The sequence below is a fragment of the Pavona decussata genome, unplaced genomic scaffold (genome assembly GCF_977016875.1).
Source record: "Pavona decussata unplaced genomic scaffold, jaPavDecu1.1 SCAFFOLD_105, whole genome shotgun sequence".
NCBI lineage: Eukaryota > Metazoa > Cnidaria > Anthozoa > Scleractinia > Agariciidae > Pavona > Pavona decussata.
The window spans coordinates 183,079-207,560 of NW_028145519.1; the positions used below are offsets into that span (position 1 = coordinate 183,079).

At 39.1% G+C, this 24,482-nt stretch overlaps 1 protein-coding gene across 4 annotated transcripts; it reads right to left on the bottom strand.

Moving 5' to 3' along the window:
* Positions 1-253: 253 nt before the first annotated feature.
* Positions 254-23,638, bottom strand: LOC146471226 (uncharacterized). 4 transcript variants are annotated; one of them, XM_085120948.1, is made up of 19 exons: positions 23,477-23,638; positions 22,337-22,457; positions 21,048-21,139; positions 19,181-19,232; positions 18,402-18,476; positions 16,330-16,651; positions 15,781-15,839; positions 15,564-15,629; positions 14,173-14,253; positions 12,706-12,771; positions 11,482-11,598; positions 8,889-9,017; positions 6,037-6,125; positions 5,332-5,397; positions 4,278-4,365; positions 3,022-3,087; positions 2,472-2,532; positions 1,703-1,763; positions 254-598 (listed from the first exon to the last, which is right to left on the bottom strand). In XM_085120948.1, exons 1-19 carry the CDS (start codon positions 23,617-23,619, stop codon positions 469-471), a joined length of 1,884 nt encoding a protein of 627 aa, XP_084977074.1. In that variant the 5' UTR covers positions 23,620-23,638; the 3' UTR covers positions 254-468. The 4 variants fall into 4 exon arrangements, with proteins under 4 accessions (XP_084977074.1, XP_084977075.1, XP_084977076.1 ...); XM_085120949.1 differs by lacking the exon at positions 14,173-14,253; XM_085120950.1 differs by lacking the exon at positions 8,889-9,017.
* Positions 23,639-24,482: the final 844 nt, after the last annotated feature.

Sequence of the window (24,482 nt, forward strand, 5' to 3'; positions counted from 1 at the left end):
CGTTTTGTATTTTGGATTGTATTTTAGAAAGTTAGGTGTCCCCTATTAGCAGTGGGAATCCCCTCTGCTAGATTGTTGCTTTGCTTGACACGTTAATAAAGTCATTATTATTATTATTATTATTATTATTATTATTATTATTATTATTATTATTATTATTATTATTATTATAAACTTAAGTAACTAACGCATTATTTGCGCTAACATGGTTTTTGCTTCCTGACTTAACTCTTAAAAGGACCCTGAGCCTGGATCGAGAGAATAAATATTTTAATACTGTACTCTCAAAACCACTTGTATTTGGCATATTTACAATCTAAACACATGTACATCGCAAAGAATATAGCCCTAAACGGCGCAAAATCCGAACCCCTTTGCTCCACACAGGAGCAATAAAAGGCTTAAGTCTAATGGCGCAAAAAAGGGACGATTAGCAATTCTTTGCTGGTTGAATCAACTTTTCTTTCCTCAGACAGGGTCTACAACTTGTTGAGCTGCAGTAGATCTTTCTAAAATGGGTGTGTTTTCATTCTTTTCGTGTGTGACAATTCCGCCATTTTCCGGAATTGCGTTGATGCTGGTTTCTCCATTGCTTGTTCTGCAAAGGGAGAAGAAACAAAAGGTTGACAAAAAGCCCTTGCAGAAGGTGAAGGTGTAGTTTGTTGGGCAAATCGTAGCTTGCATAGCTGACGGAGTGTTGAGCGAAGGCGACAGTTGTGCGAACAAGCAGCGAAGCCGCTAAAATTTTATATTCGTACGCGGACAATAGCGCCAGCTACACAAGCTTGGTAATTCGGAAAGACTTGATCGCGGTGTTCTTACGTTTGGGTGGCTTCTCTCTTATGCTTATGAAACAGAAACCTTGAACGCTACCTTGGCCACTCTAGGAGAGAATGGGCCAAATAGGCCATTTCCGAGTTGCTGTTAACCTCACCACGAAAGCGAGGCTAAGTGCAAAACCTTTCATATGAAAATTAGTTTTGTTTGCATAAGAATGAAAAACTAATTTTCATAATAAAAACTTTGCACTTCGCCTCGCTTTCGTAATGAGGTTCAAAGCAACTCGGAAATGGCTAATTCCTGATACCCTGATTCACACTCGTGACATAAGCACAAGGAGGTTCCGACCATGCGATCACGCGCCGTGTATCTAACCTGAGGATTCGGGATAGCCGGAGGGCGATCGGTGTCGGCCTGACAGTAGACGATTTCGACCGGAACCGGAAACCACGCAAGTTAAGCCTCTTTTATCCAGGGCAAGAGTATTTGAGTTCTGGCCCCGGTTGTTCGAAAGCCGATTAACGCTAATCCACGATTAAAAGTTAACCTAGGTTTTCAGCTTGCTCGTTAAAAATGTTTTTTAAAATCTAATTTTAAGCCAATGGTGAAGAAAAGCCAAAGTCAAAACTGAGGGACGCAAATCTTTTTGAAAAATCTTTATTGTTTAGTACTTAACTCGAATCAAAATTCTCGTTAATCCAGGATTAGCTTAATCAGGCTTCGAGCAACTGGGCCCTGGTGTGTACTTGTACTTATTCACGCCGGTTCACACTTGTGAATTGAGCATAAGCGCAAGCACAAGAAAAAGGGAGAAGTTTCTTTTTCTGGTTCACAAACGATACTGCGCTTGTGTTCAACTCTTATGCCTGTGCATATCGAACAATTGTGACCCAGGCTTGGGATTCAGATATTTTAAACTTACTGCGGTGGTTCCTCGTGAAACGGTGGCGCAGGAGTCGGGCGATCTTCACTGAATGGCGAGTCTGCAATGGAAAGCACAACAAATTCATGGTGTATTGGTAGTTATATTTCGCCAGGAGCTGAGCTGGCCGCTCAAGGTTTGAAACACAACACAGATCACATCGAAAGAGAATGGAGGTCAGTGATTGCACCGTGCAGGTGTCGATAATGTAGTCATCAAAGAGTACATTTTACGCCCGTGAGCGTACGTTAATCTTACCCCAACCAAAATGAACTTACTCAGAAAGAAAGTGAGATGGCTTAGCTCACCAAACGAGTTTGCCATGGCTCAATGGTTAGCACCTTTGAGGGCCTACCCCTCTGTACACCCCGAGGAGGGAGGACGGAGGAAGGAGGAGGGAGGAGGGAGAAGGGAGAAGGGAGGAGGGAGAAAGGAGGAGGGAGGAGGGAGGAGGGAGGAGGGAGGAGGGAGGAAGAAGGAAGGATTGAAGGGGGGGGGGGGGGGACACTCCATTATGAAAGTGAAGGGTCGGGAGCTTTAAAAGGGATCCCTAAAAGGTAATAGCATGTTGGACGTTTTTTTTTCTCGGAATGGCTCAAATTAATCTGCATTCACAAAATAACGATTTCCAGTTCTAGCAAAGCAATTACATGTCACATTTCGTTCCTGGCTTTCACCCTAAATAGTACAAAAATAATCCTAAGCTGGCCATCCTCATCACTAGTTTTCTATGGTGGCAAGAATGAAAGCCATCGCTTTTCTTCCTTACCTGCACCCAGTCTGTCCGCTTTGTTGAATGGTACCGTCTCCTTAGTTCGTCCAGGTCTCTCCTTTACAAATAAAATAGACAAGGAATATGTTTTTGATTAGTTTGACAGTGAACATGTAAAAAAAAAAAAAAAAAAAAAAATAATAATAATAATGATGATAATAATAATAATAATAATAATAATAATAATAATAATAATGATAATGATAATGATAATGATAATGATAATAATAATAATAATAATAATAATAATAATAATAATAATAATAATAAGTGGGAACGGCACTCAAGTTGGGACAGAACTGAGTCTCGAACCGCGAACTCGAGTCGTTTGCTTAATTTCTTCTATTCTTAACCACTACACCAACGAGGGCTAGCGAATTTAATTTTCAAGTTACGTTTTTAGTGGCGTTATCGTCCTCGCTGCTTAAGGTCCCCGTTAACTAAACAACACGAACTTGAACTGAGTAAGTTCACACGAAAAATTTATATCCCTTCCAAAGGCCTAAAACAATACGAGAAAGATTAACTGTTTATCGCTAAAACTTACTAGAGTTTTGAAAGTTCTTCCTGGTAAATCTCTCCTTTCGGTGACAATCACTGCAGGACCATCACTCTTTACAAAAGAAGAACAAACAAACAAACAAAAACAAAAACAAAAAATTAATTAAAAAAACAACAACAACAAACAAACAAAAAAAAAAAACAACAACAAAACAATCAGAAACAAATCACAGACTTTGCGCACCCACGTTTGTTGCAGTATTGCAAAGGTCAATAGACAGATTCAGGATCGCGTTTTTACGGCAGACGGCAAACGTAAGATTCGCGTTTATGTCTTCTTGAAAAAATGCGTACATAGAAGGGAATAGTGGAAACGAATTTGAAAACAGAGAACGGCAAATATGGGATGAACATGGTCACGTGGTCATTTCAGCCGTTTGCTGTTTGCCGTAAACGCGATTCTAAATCTCTCTTTTGTTACGAATCCCTTTCAAACTTTTTGTTTAACCGCTTCAAGAAAGTTAGAACTACGTATATGTTTTCTCTTATCCGTGGTTCAAGATTCATAAATTCCATGACTGTAGATGAGGGATTGAAATCACTCGAGAGATTTATTTTCCCCGACTTTACCATTAGTTCCTAATAATTCATTACCTTTCTAATTTTTTTGTTAGTCTTAACATTTGAAATTCCATACCTTTGCCAACAATAGAACACAAATAAAGTAGATGTTTTTTTTTTCAGTCAGTGACATGCATGCTCGGAAAAAGGAATCCGAATTCTCTCAACATGAGTCGAACCTAAGACCTTCCGATTACTAGTTCGGATGCTCTACCACTGAGCTACAGGAGGAGCTTAGGCCATTAAACTAAGTTCATGGGACAAACGTCCGAGGGATAGAAAACAATTTTTTTACTATTTTTGTCATAACCGTGCAAATCTACCACAAACTGCCCCTGATCCTAAGAAAATAAACGGCCGTTTTATACTAAAGGACGCGTCTATCCGTCTGGACGAACTTGGACAAACATTTGTTGTTCGTCTAGCTATTCGTCTTTAGTATAAAGACGGGCACAAGACGATTATGCGTCTGGACGAACTATCTTTCGTTTAGCGCCTTGAACGACGCACAACGGAAAATAGTTGCGTCCCCAGTATAAAAACGGCCAATCAAACATAGATATTCCTAAAGAATGTCTTTCCTCACCCCTCTCTACTAAAAACTTGAGAGGTGACTCATGGAAAGATACAGCTATAGTTGACAAACTCTTAATGATGAAGTTAATCTACATGGGTTCCTACCGCATACACCACGGCTGCTTGCTGGAGCCGCGCGGCCTGCCTTTGCAGCGAGGTCCTCAAGAAACTTTCATCCTTCAACGCATGCATTCTAATAATAAAGAAAACAAGTTTTAGTGAATACTAAAAACTTAATGACTGGTTTCGAGGGAAACAGTTATTTTTTTTACTGTTTTCTTGACCAGGATTTAAGCACCCATGAAATGCACGATTTTTTATTCTTTGAAAGAGTACAGTAAACGTTCAAGCTTTAAAAGGCGTGATCACTTGTGATAAGAGTACTATAAGAGTACAATAATCTTATCAATCCTGTTTGGTGGTCGGTCACTTAATAGGAAATCATTGCCTAGTTGTTCCCTTAATCAAGGGTTTAACATTTCGGAAGTTCAAAAGTTGTCCCTTTCCCCGTAATAGAGGTGAGCCTTTAGTGGCGGTCACTGAAACAAAGATTATATGAACGTCCTTCCGGGACAAAGGTTTGTGTCTCCTTAAGGATGGTGCCTACTTTTGTTACTGCGCATACGCTCTGTGCATCTCGAGATACTCGGGTTTCCTATGGGTGGTAATACAGGGATATCTTATCTTACAGGGATATCTGAGCAGTTTAAAACTAAGCGGAGAAAGCAGAACTTAGCAAGTGCCGTTGGTATCCAAAAAGATAATTGGGCGTAACCATGCATTTTTCAGAGATAATAAAGCTTCAATTTGATTAAAAAAAAAATGCCATACATTACTCTGTATTTTAGCACTATTTGCTACAATTATTGTTTCTTAATTATCTCTAAAAGATGTGTGGTTACCCCCAATTTTCGTTTTGGATTCCAATAGCCCATACTAAGAACTGCTTTTCCCGCATGGTAATAAACTGCGCAAAAACATCTCTATATTAGTAGGCACCGGCGCCCTTCATGGAGGTGTCGCAAACTGGAGGTTTCACTGTAACACAAAGATTTATTTTTGTGCTCCTTTCTTCAAACTATCGTCAAGTACTTGGTTCCTTATATTGCTTATTGCAACTTGTTAACATTTTCTAGGAGCAAAAGGAAATCAAACTTACGTTTGTTGTAAAATGTTGACCTTCATCTCCCAAGCCTTGTTGGCTCTTTCGAGCTCCCTCTTTAACCTGTGTGTAAGACACACCACAAAAATGAACGCGGAGGGTTCGAGCTATGTTTGAAGGTGGCCGACCTTATGAAAAGAAACGTAATCGCTGTGAGTGCCTGGAAACTGTGTACCACTTGAACACGAACAGAGTTCATATCGAAAATTCCATGAACTTTCCTTGACTTTGAATCAGATTCCATGACCTCAATATTGACAGCTGTTGCAGGCCACTGGCTGAACGTTTTGATGCTTCACACAAAGTACCCTGAACTTCTTTACTAAAACCAATGTTGGCAAAAATCTGAAACTCCGCGACTTTTCCATGACCCAAACAAATTTTTCTAATTTCCATGATTTTCTAGGCCTGGAATCAAACTTTACAATTCCATATTTTCTATGATCGTGTGAACCATTACCAACTCACGTTTATAACTAGTAGGAGGGATTCTCTCACCCTCCCCACCCCCCTCATTTCACACCCTTTGTTGGTGGAATGTAAATTTAAGTGCATTTCCGTCTCGGGAGGCCTCACGATAAAATCACCACTTGTTTTCAAAGACTTCAAAGAATATTTCTGTATACGATTTTGAAGGGACTATTTTTTTTACAAGAAGGTTTAAGTGATATTACTTAAAGTTAACGAGAATGATCTCCCCACCTTAGGATTTCAGCTTGCTGTTTTTTGTCACGTTTCTGTAGCTTTCTCAATAGGTCATCCTTTTCTGATTCATTCATCTGAGGCTTCTCCTGAAATATGAAGAATGAGCAAATAAATTGCTGAATCGACTACGAGGGATTCAAGCGAGATTAAAAGCTTGTGCATCCATGATGCGGAGAGAACAGGCCACAACGGCCACAAGTAGTTTTCTACGTCCAGCACGAGGAAGAGTTTCTTTTTGTAGAGAAAGAAAGTTAGAGAACATCGGAACAAGGATAAACCAGCGACAAACGGGCAAAAATGAGTTATAAATGGAAAATGGGTATACAACGACTGTTCACAGTCCCCTATTTTTCAGTGGGATTTTCGAGACTCGTACGTTTCGATGGAACTCCCGCCATCTTCGTTTGTAACTGCGAGCGCAACCTGGGGAGAGTATCTAAAATACTTAGGGGGGCCGGACTGGGGTTTCTCGCTCCTCCTACCCAACTCAACGTACCCTGTCTAGGGCCCCCTCGGTAGTTAAGGCACTCTTCCCAGGTTGCGCTCGCCTTTACAAAACCAACATGGCGGGAGTTCGATCGAAGCGTAGGAGCCTCGAAAGCTCGAAAATCCCACGGAAAAATAGGGGACTGTGAACAGTCTACAGCGACAGTCACCAAACGATTGTCTAGAGGACCTGTGCAAAGCAGATAAAGAAACTTGAAAATACCGTATGTTCAAGACATAATACCTATCAACTGAATCATAAATAGTTAGATTTTTTTTAAAGAAAGGTATTACATTTGAGGGCGATACTCTGTGCAAAAATAAGTGACATTTCCTTTGTTTTCTACCTTTTGTTGTCTTGCTCGATATTACTCCACTGGGCCCGGTTGTGCGGAAGTCCATTAACGCTAATACACGATCAAAAGTTAACCGAGGTTTTCATCTCGCTCATTAAAAATGTAAAGAAAAGTCTACGTCAAAACTGAGAGACAGAATCTTCTTCAAAAAAATTTATTTATTAGAAATTAAACCCGAATCAAAGTTCACGTTAACCCAGGATTAGCTTAATCGGGCAGTAGACCTGCTCCTTTCAAAAGCTCCATTTTCACTGGACCCTGAAGGCCTGCAGCTGTATTGTTTTCTAGGATTGGAAGCATTGTTCTGTTTTTCGTTCTTTTGTCCTCTCGACCAATCATGTAAGACGTTGCGAATGGTGCAGGTTGCCCATAATCGGGCAATTGAACAACTGGGTTCAGGAGTTTACACCTTCTCTTTTTCTTTGCTTTATGTCACTTGCGAGTTTGACAGCTGTTTTAACTGAGAATGAACGTCATTATAAAAGCGAGGCTTTAGCTTTGTTTTTATTATGGAAATTAACCTTCATTCAAATGCATACAAAACTAATTTTCATGTGAAAAGCTTTGCACTTTGCCTCGTCTTTCTTAAACAAGAACTTCCGCTATAAAAGGGCCAGCCCCTCCTTCATTTTACACCTTTGTGGGCGTGAGATGCAAATTTAGATGCTGTTCAGTCGTGGCAAGTTGTTGACTCAACCGCCCTCTGTAAAATATGCCTCAAAATTTTATAATATCACCACAACGATATAAGATATCAAATTCTCATTTGTTTAACAAGGATTATTATGAAAAATAAGCCAATTTTATCGGCAAAAGCCGAAAAAAAAAAGACACTTGTTGTTTGTCAGTTGTTTTCGCTCTGATGGTTGATTGACAACTGAAGGTGAGAATGGCTTGGCCAGGCCCCTTTTATACCGGAACTTTCTGTTTAACGAGGTTCAAAACTATTAGGGAATGGCCTACCACAACACACAACAATGATACAGTCAAAGAAAACACTCAAGAAGATAACACAAGGTATGTTAGAACAGATGTTGGGCATATAATTCATGGTAGGGTAAGGGTGACTATATGGAGGGTTAGGGTTAGGGTTATTTTGGTGACTATATGGTACCACAACATGAATTACTTGCAAGATGTCGGGTGGCTTCAGTTATATATGAAGTTAATTTGATTACAGTGATTAGCACGCCTCAGGAATACTCCCTTAAATTATTAAGACCTTTCACTTTAAAATGCCTATAATCATGGTTGAAACTCATAAGTGACTTTCCATTTATCACAAACCAATAGGTCATTTCCGAGTTGCTTTGAACCTCATTACGAAAGCGAGGCTAAGTGGAAAGCTTTTCATATGAAAATAAGTTTTGTTTGCATATGAATGAAAATTGATTTTCGTAATAAAAACTATGCATGAGGCCTCGCTTTCATGATGAGGTTTAAAGCAACTCCGAAATGGCCTATTTCCGCTGACCATCCAAGGTAAATATTTTGGCAATAAAGCCAGCCATGAACCCACAGAAAGTAATAGACCATTTCCGAGTTGCTTTGAACCTCATTATGAAAGCGAGGTTGAGTGCAAAGTTTTTGTCATGAAAATGAGTTTTCATTCATATGCAAACAAAACTAATTTTCATATGAAAAGTTTTGCACTTAGCCTCGCTTTCATAGTGAGATTCACAGCTACTCGGAAATGGCCTATTCGTTCGTAAATATTTTTTGAAACGACATAACCATTGTCAACAAGAAAACTCATTCACAAACCTAATGGCGAGCCTAAAATAAACTTCCCTGATTTTGAGGTAGATTAAAAGATTTCCCTTCATTGATGCAAAATCCCTAACTTTTCCCTGGCCTTCAAAGCAATGTTTTTCCCTGAATTTTCCCCGACTGCGGCAACATTGCTCTTAAAAACTGTTCTCGGAAAAATGAACAAGAACATATAGAACACAACAAACGAACTTTTACTGTGGGTTTTTGGGCCCTCGTTTCCTCAACAAGCCTTACCATTCGATAGAGCCTGGGCGCCATCAAGCCTGTGCCATATGCCGGGCGCTTGTCAGTAAGCGTACTTCCGGTGACGGTGGTGCGTTGAGTGAGTGCACTTCCGGTTATGGACGGTGCGGGAATGGAGGACTTTTGGTGCAGGCACGTATGAAGTATGTAACGGAGTACAGTGCAAAGTGCTGGTTAGTTGTGCTACATTGGATTGGTACTTATGGCTTGTACGTCTGGACTGAGGATTTCTGCCTCGCAAATTACACCTCTGTTTTACTGACTAGGAAGGGTTGTGCTCGCTTTACGTGCCTATCTGACTGGTGGAACAGATGGTTCTCACTTTGCATTTGTTTCTTCGCAGATAGCTAGCTAACTGACATTCTCAATACCTGAACTTCGTTTCATCCATGCCGCAAGGATACCTCTCTTCTCGCTGACTGTGTGACGACTCTGACGGCTGGCTAACTGACTTGCATAATACCTAAGCTTCTTGTCAATTTAAATTTGTCCTTAACAGCACTCCATGAATTAAGTAATTGTAACTTTTCCGAAAACGAAATACCTCTCTTTTCGGTGACTGGAGAAGGATTATGCACGCTTGACGTACCTATCTGACGATCGTGATAGAGATGACCGGCCAGATGATTTTTACTTCGTTTCTTCTCATGGCTGTTTAACTGTCAATACCTAAGCTTCTTGTCAATTCAACTTTGTACTTGAAGTATTCAGTGACGAAAGTAATTTTAAGGCAGAGCTCATCTTTTCCGCATATGCAGGGCTGCAAATAACTAACGGGCAGGCGCCGGTCACGTTGTCCGGTCAAACATGTTTTTGCTCGGGCACTGCCCGTTTTTGGCCGGTCAAATTTTAACAGTCGTAACTCTTGCGATAGTGAACCTAGATTGCACAGTAATCCCTTTACAACTAAAAAAACAACAACTGAATCTAAGTCGGTTTGGCAATAAAAATTACAAGTTAATAGTTTTACTACTCTTTACTGCAGAAGAAGCCTCGCATTCAGTACGTGGAACGGTTACGCAAGCTACAACCGCAATTGTCCGTTTTACTTCACATCTGGCAAAATCACTCAATTAAATATTACATTTTGACAATCGCCACATCATTTCTACAACTGAACTTTAAGTAAAATGTGAAGAATATATGAAAGCTGAAGGGTTCAATCGATCTCTTAATTAATTTGAAGAAAGAAGCTAACTGAAATGTAAACATAAACAAGAAACACTTATATCGTCGAAAGGTTTCGATATTCGGCACTGTATGTAATTGTATTAAATGCATGGCTTCTTATTCCAGGTACAATTGTTGCGCTCGCTGACTTTCTTCCATTTAGAACCCCTTTAAGACAACCTTATTCTTCCACTTTTTGTGTTATACGCTCCATTTTTGAGTTGCATCGAGTGATGAAATTATCAGAAAGCTTAGTAACCAAGCATGTTTTGCAGGGTGTGCCGGAAGTAACGTATGGTTTGTTCGCTTTTCGCACTTTGCATCAAGTATTCTCGGTGCAGCAATATTATTCTTCGTGAGGGCGCTTTCCGATCATTCAATCAATCACTTTATTTAAGAGTCAATCATGGTATCTAACTAAAGGTAAAACCCTTTACTAATTGGGAACACTTAAAGTAAATAAAATAACGGAAGACACGATGATCTGCGGTCGCGACAGGACTTGATGACATCGTGGAAGTTTGCGACTACCGGGAATTTCTCGACCACTAATTTGTCTAGTTTTATATTCGTTTGTTTTTTCTTTCGGAAACATGAATGTTGTCCCTCGTGATTATCAAATAGAGCATTTCTCTGAACGAGTCTGTAAAGGACTGGACAAGATGTCCGGCAATCCAAGGATTTGTCCGGTCAATACCCGATTTTGACCGGACATTGTCCGTTGACCGGCCGTTATTTGCAGCCCTGATATGATTCCTTTCTTTTATGATCACTCACGGAGGTTTGTGCACAGAGATGGCCGGCCTCATGGCTGGCTGACTCAATACCTAAGCTTCTTGGGGTCTGCAGGTACCCAGGAACATTGTATTTGTATTGTTTTTTACCTATTGTGGTTAAGTCTTGTTTGGAGTTGTTTTGTTTTCTGTCTTTTGTTTTGCGTCATCTGTACTCCGGTTCCCACAGAATGAACCGCTTCTTGACAATTCAAGCCTTCCGTGACGAAAGTAACTGTTACGCAAAGCTATCTATTCCGGGAACACTGGGTGACGAGCAGCTTGCTACTGTATATGTGTGCTATTTTCAATGATAAAATACTGGTAAAAAGACTTCAATTTAAAAAGTGTATATAGCTGACAAGACCGAGAACTTATAAGTGAAGTGTCTTTCCATATTTACCAACCTAACAAACCCGGACGTCTGTCTGGAAGGTACATAGCTAAAGAAATCGGGAGACTTCCTACCTGACTAATCAACCAACTATCCAAGAGATGAGGATGATTCCTGTTGTCTTTAAGCTGAAGAAAAGGAAAATCTACCTACCAGACAAACTGAAAGTTTGTGTTTCTTATCAACCTGTACAAACCTGTTTGGCCACATACTTTCTAACACAGTACAAAGCAGCCCTGGTTATTACCTCTTTTTGCTGGCTTTCCATCAGCCTCCTTTTCTCGTCAAGAATTTTCTGCTCTTTTATTTTTTGATCATGAGCTCGCTGTAGTTCCTCAACTTGTTTCCGCGACGCCGCCATTAACTGACAAAGAAAGTTGGAGATGGATTAATTGATCAACATACACTGTAAAAGCTCATCGTAATCCACCGTACCAAAACAGAAGGTACATTTACTCATAACTCTTAGCGTACGAAAACCCTAAAAACGCTCATAAAAACGTAAAAAAAAAGTTGTAAAAAGTTCAAACCTAGCATACACAGTGTTGTTAGTACAGGGACGAATTTCTCCAAAAATAAGGCTTTCTATGTGCCTATTGGCTGTGTTAGGGTCGCAAGGTATTATGTTAAAATGTAAAGCCGCCATCTTTTACCCGTCCGGTGGATTTCTCACTCCAGAAACTCCGGGAGACTGGTATGAGTGAGGGATTATGGGATTGTTTGAGTAGACGGGTGGAAATTGCGCCGATGAATAAGTAGTGCGATTCTTGGTTGTCAGTTGTATAGCAAATACCCTTTCAGGTGAAAACTATATAACAAGAGCTACGTTACCCTGTGAAAATGCCGAAAAAATGCACTTAATCGTCGGCGCCATTTCCACCCGTCTACCCAAACGATCCCACGATCCTTTAATCGTACCAGTCTTCTTACAGTATTAACTGTCATCTACCAGACGGGAGTCGCAGTCTGCATTTCCCGTACTAAGGCAAGACCTCCAGGGGAGTTCATTCAGGTATATCAGTCTGTGATGGGGAAGTGCAAAGACCTCTTTGGGTTTTAAATTAGCCATCAGGGCCGGGTTGTTCGAAAGCCGATTAACGCTAATCCACGATTAAAAGTTAACCGAGGTTTTCATCTCACTCATTAAGAATGATTTTAAAGGCTTATTTTAAGCTAATGGTAATGAAAAGTCTAAGGTGAAACTAAGGGACAAAAACCTTTTGGACTAATCCTTACGGATTAGTAAATATACCCGAATGAAAGTTCACGTTGACCCAGGATTAGCATAATCGGGCTTTGAACAACTGGGCCCTGGGGACTTTTTTTGGTTTTAACAATTTCTGGCGGAATGGAGAACTGAGAACGGAGAACTGAAGGAAAGCTTCCTTCAATCAAACGTGATTACATTTTGGGAGCAATAAGACCAAAAAGTGTCAAAAGAAATACAAGAACTCAGATCCTTTCAACATACGTTATTCTTTGTCTCCTGAATTTTGGCATCCATTTCACCTTGAAGTTGAATTTTCTGTCTTTGCAGCTGTAAAATAAAATAAAATGTAACTTGTTACAAGATTTATACTTGAAAGTATAAAGGTTTCTTTTTTTCCTTTTTTTTAAGGATTTCGAGATGTTTGAAGGTCTCGAAAGCAACTTGACATGTAAGGTACCTGAATAAGTAATGACAAATTAGACTTTTCAGATAACTAAACTATTGTAAGTTGCTCTAATGATAGGCAAAATACCTCTGGTTTATAGTGACCAGCATTTCGCACTACTACTACACTACTGATTATTACGTTACATAAGAATTTTTACAATCTAAATTACCATTAGCTTGCGGAAATTAAAAAATCCGACGACATAGCAACAAAAAAAAACAACAAAAAACATTAACCCTAGATATTTTAGCCAGGTCAGATAAAAATAAAGTCAATACGCTCGATAAAACATATATTCACGTAGCTGTTATATTTAATGTCGAGCTGTAAAGCTTAATTTTCTTTAGGTAGGTCGATTTGTTACATTTAAATACGGAGGAGCAATTTGTTACATTAAGCTTTAGATTTTATCACATTTACGTTTAATATGGAATTTAACAATGACGCGACTTGGAAAAATAATTTCTTGAAAAGACGAGCTATTAAAAGTGCACTCTGGGATAACAACCCACGGAATAGGCAGTAAGTGAGTTATTTTGGATTCAAGGACGGTGCCTACTTTTGTTACTGCGCATACTTTCTTCGCATCTCAAGATACTCGGGTTTCCTATGGGTGGTGCCAACTAATACAGTAATATTTTTGCGCGGTTTAAAACTATGCGGAGAAAGCAGAACTTAGCAAGTGCTCTAAGGTATAGTCACAAACCGCGCAAAAAATACTTCTGTATCAGTAGGCACCGTTCTTAATCTAATTTCAAAATGGGTGGAGTAGTCCCCTAAAATGGGGAAAATTTTGTTCTAATAGGCTGGGAATTCTTGGTAGTGCGAATAGACTGGAATCCACCGTGCCGAAAAAGACGGCCACCGGTACATTAACCCATAATTCTTAGCGTGAGAAAAAACTAAAAAACGCTCATAAAACGCGCAGAAAAGTTGTAAAAGCTTCAAACTTGGCATACATGATGTTGTTAGTACGGGGAGGAATTTCGCAAAATAACTTGGCTTTCTATGTGCCTTTTGGCTGTGTTAGGTTCGCAAGCTTTTGCGGTAAAATGTACAGCCGCCATCTTTTTCCATACGTTGGATTGCATCTTTTTCGAATTGATATTAAATTTTTGTAATACCTGAAAGTAAACCTGAACAATCCCGAGAGCATGCATGCATCTTTAGCTCTTTGCAATATTTAAAATGCGATCAAAACGCGCGTTTAAATGATTTAAAAGTTTTAAAACGATTCTTTTATGTAGCGTTTAATGATAAAGATCTTTTAATATTCTTACAAGAAAGAGCACAGTTGTATGATCCAGTTTTTTGTGATCTTCATACTTGTTAGAAGATTCTGGAGCTGAAGGTATTTTATGCTGAGGATAACAAGCTTCAAATGGTTAATACGATATAGTTATAATAATATTTGTACAGATTTATAAATAGTTTTCATTAATAAATTAAAAAAACTCTTAAATCTCTAAAAGATATTTTACTTTTAAAGTTTCCCTAGTTAGTACTGAAGGCAAACACATTTCATTTTAAACTTTCTACAGTAAGCAAGGTACTTTTATCTACGGCATTATTATTTTTGTTAGATTCGAAATGTTTTCACTTTTAAGTGTTAAGCCTAAAATAAAATAAGTTTACCTGTAGTCATAACCTTCTAAACGCAACTTATGAAGTTCAAATCTCTTTATGTTTCGTCAAAAGAAAATAATTTTAAGAATTTCAAAATTGCTGCTTTAATCCTATGTTCGTTTAAGTCAATAGGCATCTTTGGAGACCCAGTCGGATATATTTGGGGTGAGAAAAAGAAAAAACTGCGCGGAAAAAATTCCGCGAAGAAGAGTCAAGCGGGAAAATAAATTAATTCATTTTTCCGCTTGCCTATTCTGCGCCCAATGTTTTTTTTTCCGTTTTGACCTCCCCTAGCCCCAACTATATCCCCACCTTTCTCCGAGGATGAATTTTAAGCCTCTGTTAGGGCCGTTTTTACAGGCGATCTTCGATACAATTTGTACTTCATTTAAACATCGACCCCCCTACCAACTGCTGATGATTTTTGCTGCGACTGTGTGCGCTTTTATTGCGCTATTCATCAGTTACGAAGTGATGGGAGTATCAGCATAAAAGCTACATTGCGGGATTACCCAGGGCATCTTTGACATACCCTATTCTCAAATCACAGCCTCGTTCCCAGACCTCCATGCACTTGTCAAGCGAACCGTGCTTGGGACGAGGGTGTGCGTCATGGAGGACTGGGGACGAGGCTGCTCCAGTCGTAAGGACCTTGCTTCCACTTCAATGAAATCACCATAAAATGAAAGCGAAAACCGCAGGTTGCTCCCACAAACGACTTGAGCCCTAACGCAAAGATACCCAACATGGCATCAGAAAGAAAGGAATTTTACTAGAAGCAACCTGTTACACAACGCTGATGGCAGTATCTCGGCTTCTCTAGCAACTACCAAAACGACGGTCTCCGTCAAGAATCAAACGAACCAACGACGGTGAGGTCGAGTGAAAAGTAATTATTGTCAATCATCTTTTATTTTAGCCTTGTCAGAAGTTGTTAAAAATATAGATCCTGGCTCCTGACTGGAGTTCTATGAAGTTACGAGTTGTTAGTTAGCAGAAGTTAAAACCTTCATCCCAACAATCTACAAATCATTGTAACACACACCTCAGCTTTGAAGCTGTTCCTCTCTTGTTCAGCAGCCAAGAGGGCGTCAGACAGTTCCTTCTTGAGCTGAAAAGAAAAGGGAAAATAATTACACTCACATTAAAAAAACATCAAGCTCCAGAAGGATCGACGATTCGACGGTCGGGGGAAAATGTCGTGCGGCGATTTGTACAGGCATTCTTGGCACTCAGGGTGTATAACACAACTCTGAACATACCTGTTGGATTTGCCGTCTCTCACCATTAAGTTGCTCATTCAAGTCATCGATATCACTCGCTAAATAGAAATTGAAAAAAAAAATTTAACCCGATTGTAAGACCTTTGTCAGAGAGGGGGAGGGCGGGGGAGGGCATTTAGATTGTAAACCAAGGAACAAAACCCAAAACTAAGTAAGACGCCTACAATTTAGCCCTCAATGTTGGCAACTGAAACGTCTGTGAAAGTTGTTTGAAAAGAATGATGTCTGTTTATAAAAAAATCACTTTCGTCTGTCTGGGTTCGTTTGCCGACGAATTTGTAGAAGCATCTTGAGTAATTAAATAATACCTAATGTCTGTAATGAGAAATATTTAGTCCCATTCTAAGTTTCCAAGTTTAAATGGATAACCTTTCTAAACAGATGCCCACAAATGGCTTCCTAATACACACCTCAAGCTAGGTTCGTTACATCTGTGTACCAAGATGTTTGTACTGTATATACTGTACGTAAATTAATTATCTCACAAAATGCCGTACAACAGCTCTCTCTGTTCATAAACCCACTCACCTAAGCGCCTATTTTCATTTTCCTTGTCCTCAAGTTGGTTCATCGTATCGTCCAATTTAGCCTCCAGCTTTTCAACTTCGTCTCGCAGCTCATAAATCTCAGGATTCGTGGACACGCTACTCACAGAATACGGCCTTTGCATGGCCTCTTCAAGCTGTTTATCGGCCCTCTCCTGCGCATCTCTCATCTGCATTTTCATCATCTCGATAATGGAGTCCTGTTGTTGCTGGGCTTTCTTCTTGTCATCATCGTCGTCTTGCACTTTCTTGAGTTTTTCGGAAAACATCGCCTTGTCTTGTTTGCTTTTCTTTGCATAATATGCCTATACAGGAGTAATAACGTCACGACTATTAAAACTAAATTAAACACAGAAAATATTGCTAGAATGTTGACTGTTACATACAAACTACGTGCAATACCTTGACTGCAAGCAGTAACCCTTTTCTCTCGAGGTCCGTTGAGTACATGCAGTTATCATCACGAGGGCGCTCGCAAAAGCTGGCAGCATTAAGGCGTTGTTGCACTAGGCAATTTTTCTCGCGACTTGTCTCGCAATCTCGTTGCGACGTTGTGAAAACATGCCCTGAAACGAACATGCCTCGCAATTTTTTTGTTGCCGCAATCATTGCGAGAAGTAGAAGTTGGTTCTACTTAGTGCAACGGTGACTGCAACAAAAACGTTGCGAGGCATGTTCATTTCAGGGCAGGTTACACCAGGCAACGATCCGTGCAACTTGTGTCGCAAAAAAATTGCGAGACAAGTTGCAAGAAAAATTGCCTATTGTAACAACGCCTTTAAACGAAAAGGGGTTGAGATAACACGAGGCTTCTCCTCTCGCGCGCGATCCGCGCGCCGCTCCCTTGTCTCGTCCCAAAAGGCCATTTCCAAGCTGCTTTGAACCTCATTACGAAAGCGAGGCTAAGTGCAAAGCTTTTCAGTAAAAATTAGCTTAAAACGGAAACTAATTTTCATAATAAAACCTATGCACTAAGCCTCGCTTTCATAATGAGGTTCAATTATCTCAGAAATGGCCTTATCTCGCCGCGTGGTCCTTTCTAGCCAAAACAGTTTATTTCGATAGAGAAGCAGATGCAAGCAGTCGATGCAATATTTTGCCGTGACTGCAAGAAACTGCAAAGCACTTAACGAGCTTCCATCACACCGAACGGTAGGAAGTCGAACCTGAAGGTTACAACATAATCACACCAAAAATAATTTCGTCGTTTGCGTTTTATTTTAAGTCCCAATGTAAGTCAGAATCACGACAAACGTGTTGTGAAATGAAAAGTTTATGCGAAATACCAAGCCTTGGAAAAATTCCCAACAGCCCACGGGTCTGAAGAAGAGGCGCGGTTACACAAGGGAATTTTATTCTGTAACTTGCGACGCAATTCTCTGGTCATCAAGTTGCAGAAAACATACTTAACACTAGAAAGTGTCTCAAAAAGTAGAAGACAAGTCTACTTTCCTGCAAATCGCAACGAAATTTCAAATAGGGTGTTTCCAAGCGCATCTTCGTCAGCTATTTGTCTCGACGTTGCGTTAAAAGGTGCCGGAACAATTGCTTCGTCTAAAAGCACCATAAATTGCTAAGGCTATGATATATTGGAGGTTAGGGTAAGAAGATGGGGGCAAAATGAAGTACATTATTGCGCAAAATTTGGGTGGGAACGAGGGTTGCACGATGGACTATATTATTGAGGTGCTATTTTTCCGGGGGTTGGTGGGGGGGGGGGGGGTGGGGGTTACTCCTCAGAATTTTTGGTGGGGCCAGTGCGGCTCAATTCTCCAAACCCTAACCCTATTTCAGACCAACATATGACTTTTCCGGTAACCCATATCAGATCAAGCCTTTAACATTCACGCCCATTTTCAGAACTGGTCTGACTGACAGCATCCATACCCACTTGCAGAGTTTCAGAAAAAAATCATTGAAAGCTATACCCATTTTCGGACCAAAACGGCTCAAAAACCATACCGTTTGGGGCAGCACGAACCTGTATAGCTTTAATATAGGGGAGTACCCCACCCCTCAGGGAGACTTTCCAAAAAAACTATTTTGTCTCCTTACCTGGTGTTGATTGGAAATTTGAGTTATGGCATCGGCAAGCTGTTGGCGATAGCTTCTTCTGATAACATTCACACGCTGGAATACGGAAAATGAGATTTTCTTTTAGTATATCTCTTACATAGCGCTATGCTGACTAACAGCATAAAACTGGGAATGGTGAAGTGCTAATTCATTCACACGCTGCAGAATCCTCAGTGGCCGAACTTGTTCCGATATCTTTAAATTTCCACTGATGGAAGTGGATTCAACGAATGTCTGAAGATTGCCATTATTGGGAATCCGAGAGCTGTTCACAGCCTTTCAACTGAGAGCTACCGAGCTGTACTTTCCTGTAGAACTGTTTATTATGCTGTACAAGCTGGTGCTTGTCTGTGGATGAAATCCTAAAGTGTGACCATTCAAATAAAAGCTTCTGAGCAGTACTTTTCTGTGGTGCTGTTATGCTGAGCAAAGTGGTTCTGACTTTGAGCCTGTGGAACGTTTGAACTTCTTCCCATCTTTATGTACTTTCATGACTTTGTGGAGCCATTCAAATTAACGCCTTTAGTTCTAAAAGCCCTTTTAGTAAGTAGTTGCACATGGCGGCACATTAGGAATGCAACTTGAAGCAACTAAGAGCATTACCACCCACTCTCTGGCACGAGGAAACCAGAAAATGTTTCCCCCCCCCCCCGGGATACATGTATGTTGATAGTGAAAGGAATAAGTTTATAAATCCACAACTTAAAAACACTTTTGAGCTTTGATTTTCAACGATAGAACTTGATAAGAGCACTAACCTCTTCATGTTGTTTCTCCAATTCCAAAATTCTGTCATTGACTCTGCAGTATCTGTAAGTAAACAATAAAGAAAAAAAAATCAGTGGTGTTTCTGATCAAGAAAAACAATAGTGCATAATCTACTCTGAGAGACAAATTAAAGTAATTACAATACTATTGTAACCCTTTTTAATGAGTGGGCAGTCACTCGGAGTCCCGGAGCCTGGGAGCACCCCCTCCCCTTCCCTATAACTTCCAAGAGCAAAAGGGAACTGGTCAACTAACAAGTTTTCTCGAAGAGGACCCACCTTGTCTGAGGTAGAGGGGTGATATCAGAGACACCATCTTCAGTCACAAAAATTACTGACAAAATTAAGCCATTTGCTTTGAATAAGTATGTCCCTCAAGGATGGGTCATGCAACATTGCGTACACAATTGTCATCAATTCCCACTTAAAACAAAAATTAATAATGCTATATACAGCCTTCTATGTAGTTCAGGGGGTGGAAACATGGTGTTGTGCACAACCATTTTGTGCAGTACACTGCATGTCCCAGCCTTTTGTTTAACACAAGCCACACTGTACAACAACGTTAAGGTCCACAGTACAGTCTCCTTCAAACATTCAGGACAGCATCAAACATGAATTAAGAGCAGGCCCCAGTTGTTCAAAGAACAGATAACTAATAGTTCATACAGTAGATGAGTCACTATCCACTGGATAAAATGTATTGGTTGGAGTACATTTTATCTGCTGGATAGTGATTTATCTGCTGGATAGAGCTGTATCCTCTCTTTGAAAAACCGAGGCCAGATGTAGAGTGTGCATGCGGTTTTTCTGCCAAGTATGAACGTGTTATACATTTAATTCTTTTAACATGTGTGTACACAAATTCAAGGTGGTTTATTAGTGTACACATAAGATGTGAAATAAAAGGCCACAGTACATGCACTTAACCCTTTAGCCCCCAAGAGTGCCAATTGGCACATAATTCCATAACTCTTTCATTATTTGAAAGATTTCTATGAATTTTTGACACAGAGATGATCTAGTGAAGATCCACTCATTAAAAGGATAAAATCTTAACCCCCTCCCATATGTGATATGTTGACCACCCCCATAACTTTTCAACTTTTTTCCCCTAGAAGTTGTGGGTCTTAGTACATCTCTCACATTAATGAACGTGTTGAGAACTGCAAAATGAGCTATAGTTTAGAGGTATACCTAATATACACAAGGATTGGGACGTTTTTGAACTTTAAAATTTTTACGTTTTAAGGCCATTTATCTCAAAGCCATAACTTTTCTCATTCATAATTATATCAGTTATAAACTACATTCACGAGTAGCTTTAAAATGGTATATCATACATGCACATTGAGTCTGTAGTCTTGGATCTGGAGAAAATGTCGTTTTGCCTTGGGGGTTAAAGCCGGTTAAGGCTGAGGTATTTACTATGTATTTGAGGAAATAACGCATACAATTATACAATTAATTGTTCATACAATTAACAATATTACTGTAGATTATGAGCTCGAGATTTCTATCGCGTGATAGCTGGTGAGGGCGCAGCCCGAATCAGCTATCATGCATAGAAATTGAGAGCGGATAATCTAATTGTTTTAGTATAAATCTACTAGTCGGTCAAAACTAAACAAGTATCTATTTCCTCATCGCAGACACTTTGAAAATGTGACGAAGCGGCCGCCATTTTTTTGAAAACCGCTACTCACTATCTATCACAGAATAGATAGCAGGTAGCAAAGCCAATCAAAGAACGGCATTCGTGATAGAACGCTAGTAGATTTATACTAATGTACAATTTTAAGAATGACCTGACACAAACAGGTTATAGACTGAGTCTACCAAATGAGTATTTACTTACAAGTCCAAAGCTCTTTCCTGCAGCTTATTTTCATAATCTGCCTGAAGAACATGCTTTGCATAATGCAAACTCCTTTTCAGAGTCTCAATGTCCTATAATACAAAAAAGTAAATAAATAATTAAATAAACAAACAAATAAATAAAAATAGATAACTTATAAAGAAATACAACTTACATGTAGAATACAACTTACATGTAACTCAAAGTAAAACTTGTATTTTTTTGTGCATGCAAATGTTCAAATTGTTCCAGAAAATACCCATTACCATGGTCTGCCTACCGAGGTACATGTTTTGTTGTTTGAACTCTCCGCCATTAGGAAATTCCAGCTTTAAGCTTTATACATTCCTTTGAAAGTTTTGGTTTTTCTGAATTACATACACAGTGTTGGGTATGGATATCTTATTTTCTGGAAACACACATTCATATTGATTATTACTTTTAATTATATTTACATGTAAATGGCAATTTAATGGCCCAAAATGAAAGATTATTCGGATTTAGTGGCACCATGCCTCAGGAATGCCCTTCCTACAGCCATCTGTAACATAACACATTTACTACACCTTTTCAAAGTTGTGTTAAAACTCAGCTTCTTAGTTTTAGCTTTTTAATAATTTTGTCTTAATAGTAGCTATTAAAATAATGCAATGTGCATGTGAAATATATACATTGTATACATATAGACAATATGCAATACAAATGACTTTATTATTATTATTATTATTATTATTATTATTATTATTATTATTATTATCATCATTATTACTATAATTATTTATTTATTTAATATTTGTTTATTTATACATATATGACATCACTGTTTATCATTGTTTATTACTTTTTAAACAAAAGGTGTATTTGGATTAAGCAAAAACAACTCCAAATTTATGGACAGGGAGTTAATTTGCCTGTACACTGCCTGTACATGTAACAATACAGACTCCCAGTATATAGACCTTTTTAATAAGTATAATGTATGTATTTCTCTGCACTTGACGTCAAATGCAGTACTTCTGAAAATATACAAAAGCTTACAAAACAATGAACGACAGAAAGAGTATTCAAAGGCAAATTGATTAGAATAATCATTAGGAAACTGAATTTACTTACACATATTGGGTCTAAAAGAAGTATATTTTCATCTATAATCTACATTTGCAGGTCATTGGTAGGGATGATTGTAATAATTTTATGGCCAAAACTGTTTTCAGTTTATTAATAATGTGGTCTCTGATCCAGCATATCTCAAATACTCATTAAGAAGAATGGCTATTAACATAACTAACCCTGACAAGATTTTGAAGTACTTCTGTCATCTCCTTAAGCTGAGCTATCTCTGATACTTCAGTTTGTGAGGATCTGTCCTGACTAAAGTACCCAATGTGAACCTGGTCTGCAATGGACGGCCTGTAACAATATAACAACAATTTATTTAACATTTCTGGTAATACATTTTTCTGACAAAGAATTTTTCTAATGATTTTTAATGCAAAGATGACGACTGGCAATTTTAAACAATGAGATAAAAAAGATTGGTTACACACTGTTTGTTTAGAAGAAAAGAACCATGTTTCCAGCATGATGCAAGAACTTATGCGCAACACTTTTAAATGTAATCACCTTAGTGTACCCCGTATTTTTTAAACTTAGTGGCAAAAATTAATAAATAAATAAATAAATAAATAAAAGATAAAAAATCCCCAGGTCATTCTGGGTTTAACCATGAGTGAACGATGGAAAAAAAAATTAAAACCTAACAAAATTGAATCCCAATCTTTTCAATATTTCCAAATTGCTCAACCTTAGTATGGATTATATGCAAAATATGGGAAAATAAAAAAAAAGCATTGTAGCAGCAGCTGTGATATGCCAACTGCTGAATAATTTATTATAATATAACCCCAATGTGAGTTAAATGGCTTTGAGGCGTTTGTGGTTTGGACGAATTCAGAGAGAGAGATTGATGATGCCATATAAAAGGCGATAGAAACTATTATTCTAATCAAGAGAATTGTTTTGAACGTAGATTTATTGACTACATCCACGGAGAAAGATTGAATATAAAACTACATTTGAAAAAAAATTGGATTGCGCCAAAAAGCTAAAAAATTACGACAATGGAGTCAAGAAGTCAAAACACAAAAGCTCGTGCGTGAAAGTTAATTAAGGTTAAGCTCGATCATATCATATACTATACATAATTTGAAATTCGACTAGATTCTAGTACATAACTCTGTAAACGATTTTTAACACTTCTTTCGAGTCGAACGGTATCCTGTTCCAGTTTACGTACTTCATCTTACTGAAAACTTGTAAACTTTAGCAAGGATTGCTTCAAAAGTGCTCAAAACCATCAACATGCGAAGTACGAAGCCGTACGTCAAAATCTCCAACGAAACTAAAATGATAGAAGCTAGCATTCCTACCGGTATTCGTCCAGTTCCATCAAAGCTGCCGAGAAAGGAGTAACTGCAGGAGAAATCGAGCCGGGTCTAGACAGAACACTTCTCATAACTGGCGGAGATTGAGCCATTTCGGCAGATTTGATCGAGTTCGTCTCCGCCGCCATCTTTTGTTTTCGTTGCCTTGCCTTGCCTTGGTAACCGCGTTCATCCTTGTTTACACAAGTTTACCCACAAGGGAGGGGTAGGAGGAGCACTTGCCCAATCTGCCGTCGCGCGCCATGGCGACGCACTGATCATAACTCCATCTCTCTCTCTCTTTTTCCTTTTTTTTAGCCTTGATCAACTGTGATAACACATCGTTCTATCGTCTGCAGTCATGATTGCACGATTACAGAGGAGCGCAAGCGATAACAGAGGTCTGCTTTCATTTCATTGCTGTATTTTTGGAGGCCGAATTTTCGATTTTTCCGCGACCGTCTGCAGTTTAAGAAAAATGACCCCGTTGAAAATTAATAAATGAATAATCAAAATGACATAAAACATACTGAAATTGCAGCCAGGAATAGACATAACGGAATCTTAAACGTGCTGGACTCTGACTTGAAAAAGGGTCAAAAGAGCACGGAAAGACAGTCCGTGTTGTTGCGACAGCAACTCAAAGATTAAGCGGAAGACGGAATGAGTCTGACCATAAAGAAGCAGAAGTACCCAACGACCCTTTTACAGAAAATTAATCGTATGTTGCACTAAACACTAGCTGAGTGTCCCTACGTCAATCTTGGTGACTATTTAACGTTCCTGGGAAAAAAATACCCGCTACTTCACAGCCAGCGAGCATGACTTTTAAGAAATGAAAATCCCAGCCAGCTGTAAGTGTGATGTCTGTCAACAAGCCAGCAAGCAAGTCAGCTTGTAGGTACGCAGCATCTTCCCGAGACTTAATTTGTTTATATAACTTTGTGTCATTGACAAACATGCAACATGGCTCGTCAGGACCGAATCGGGCAAGTTATTTACATAGATGAGA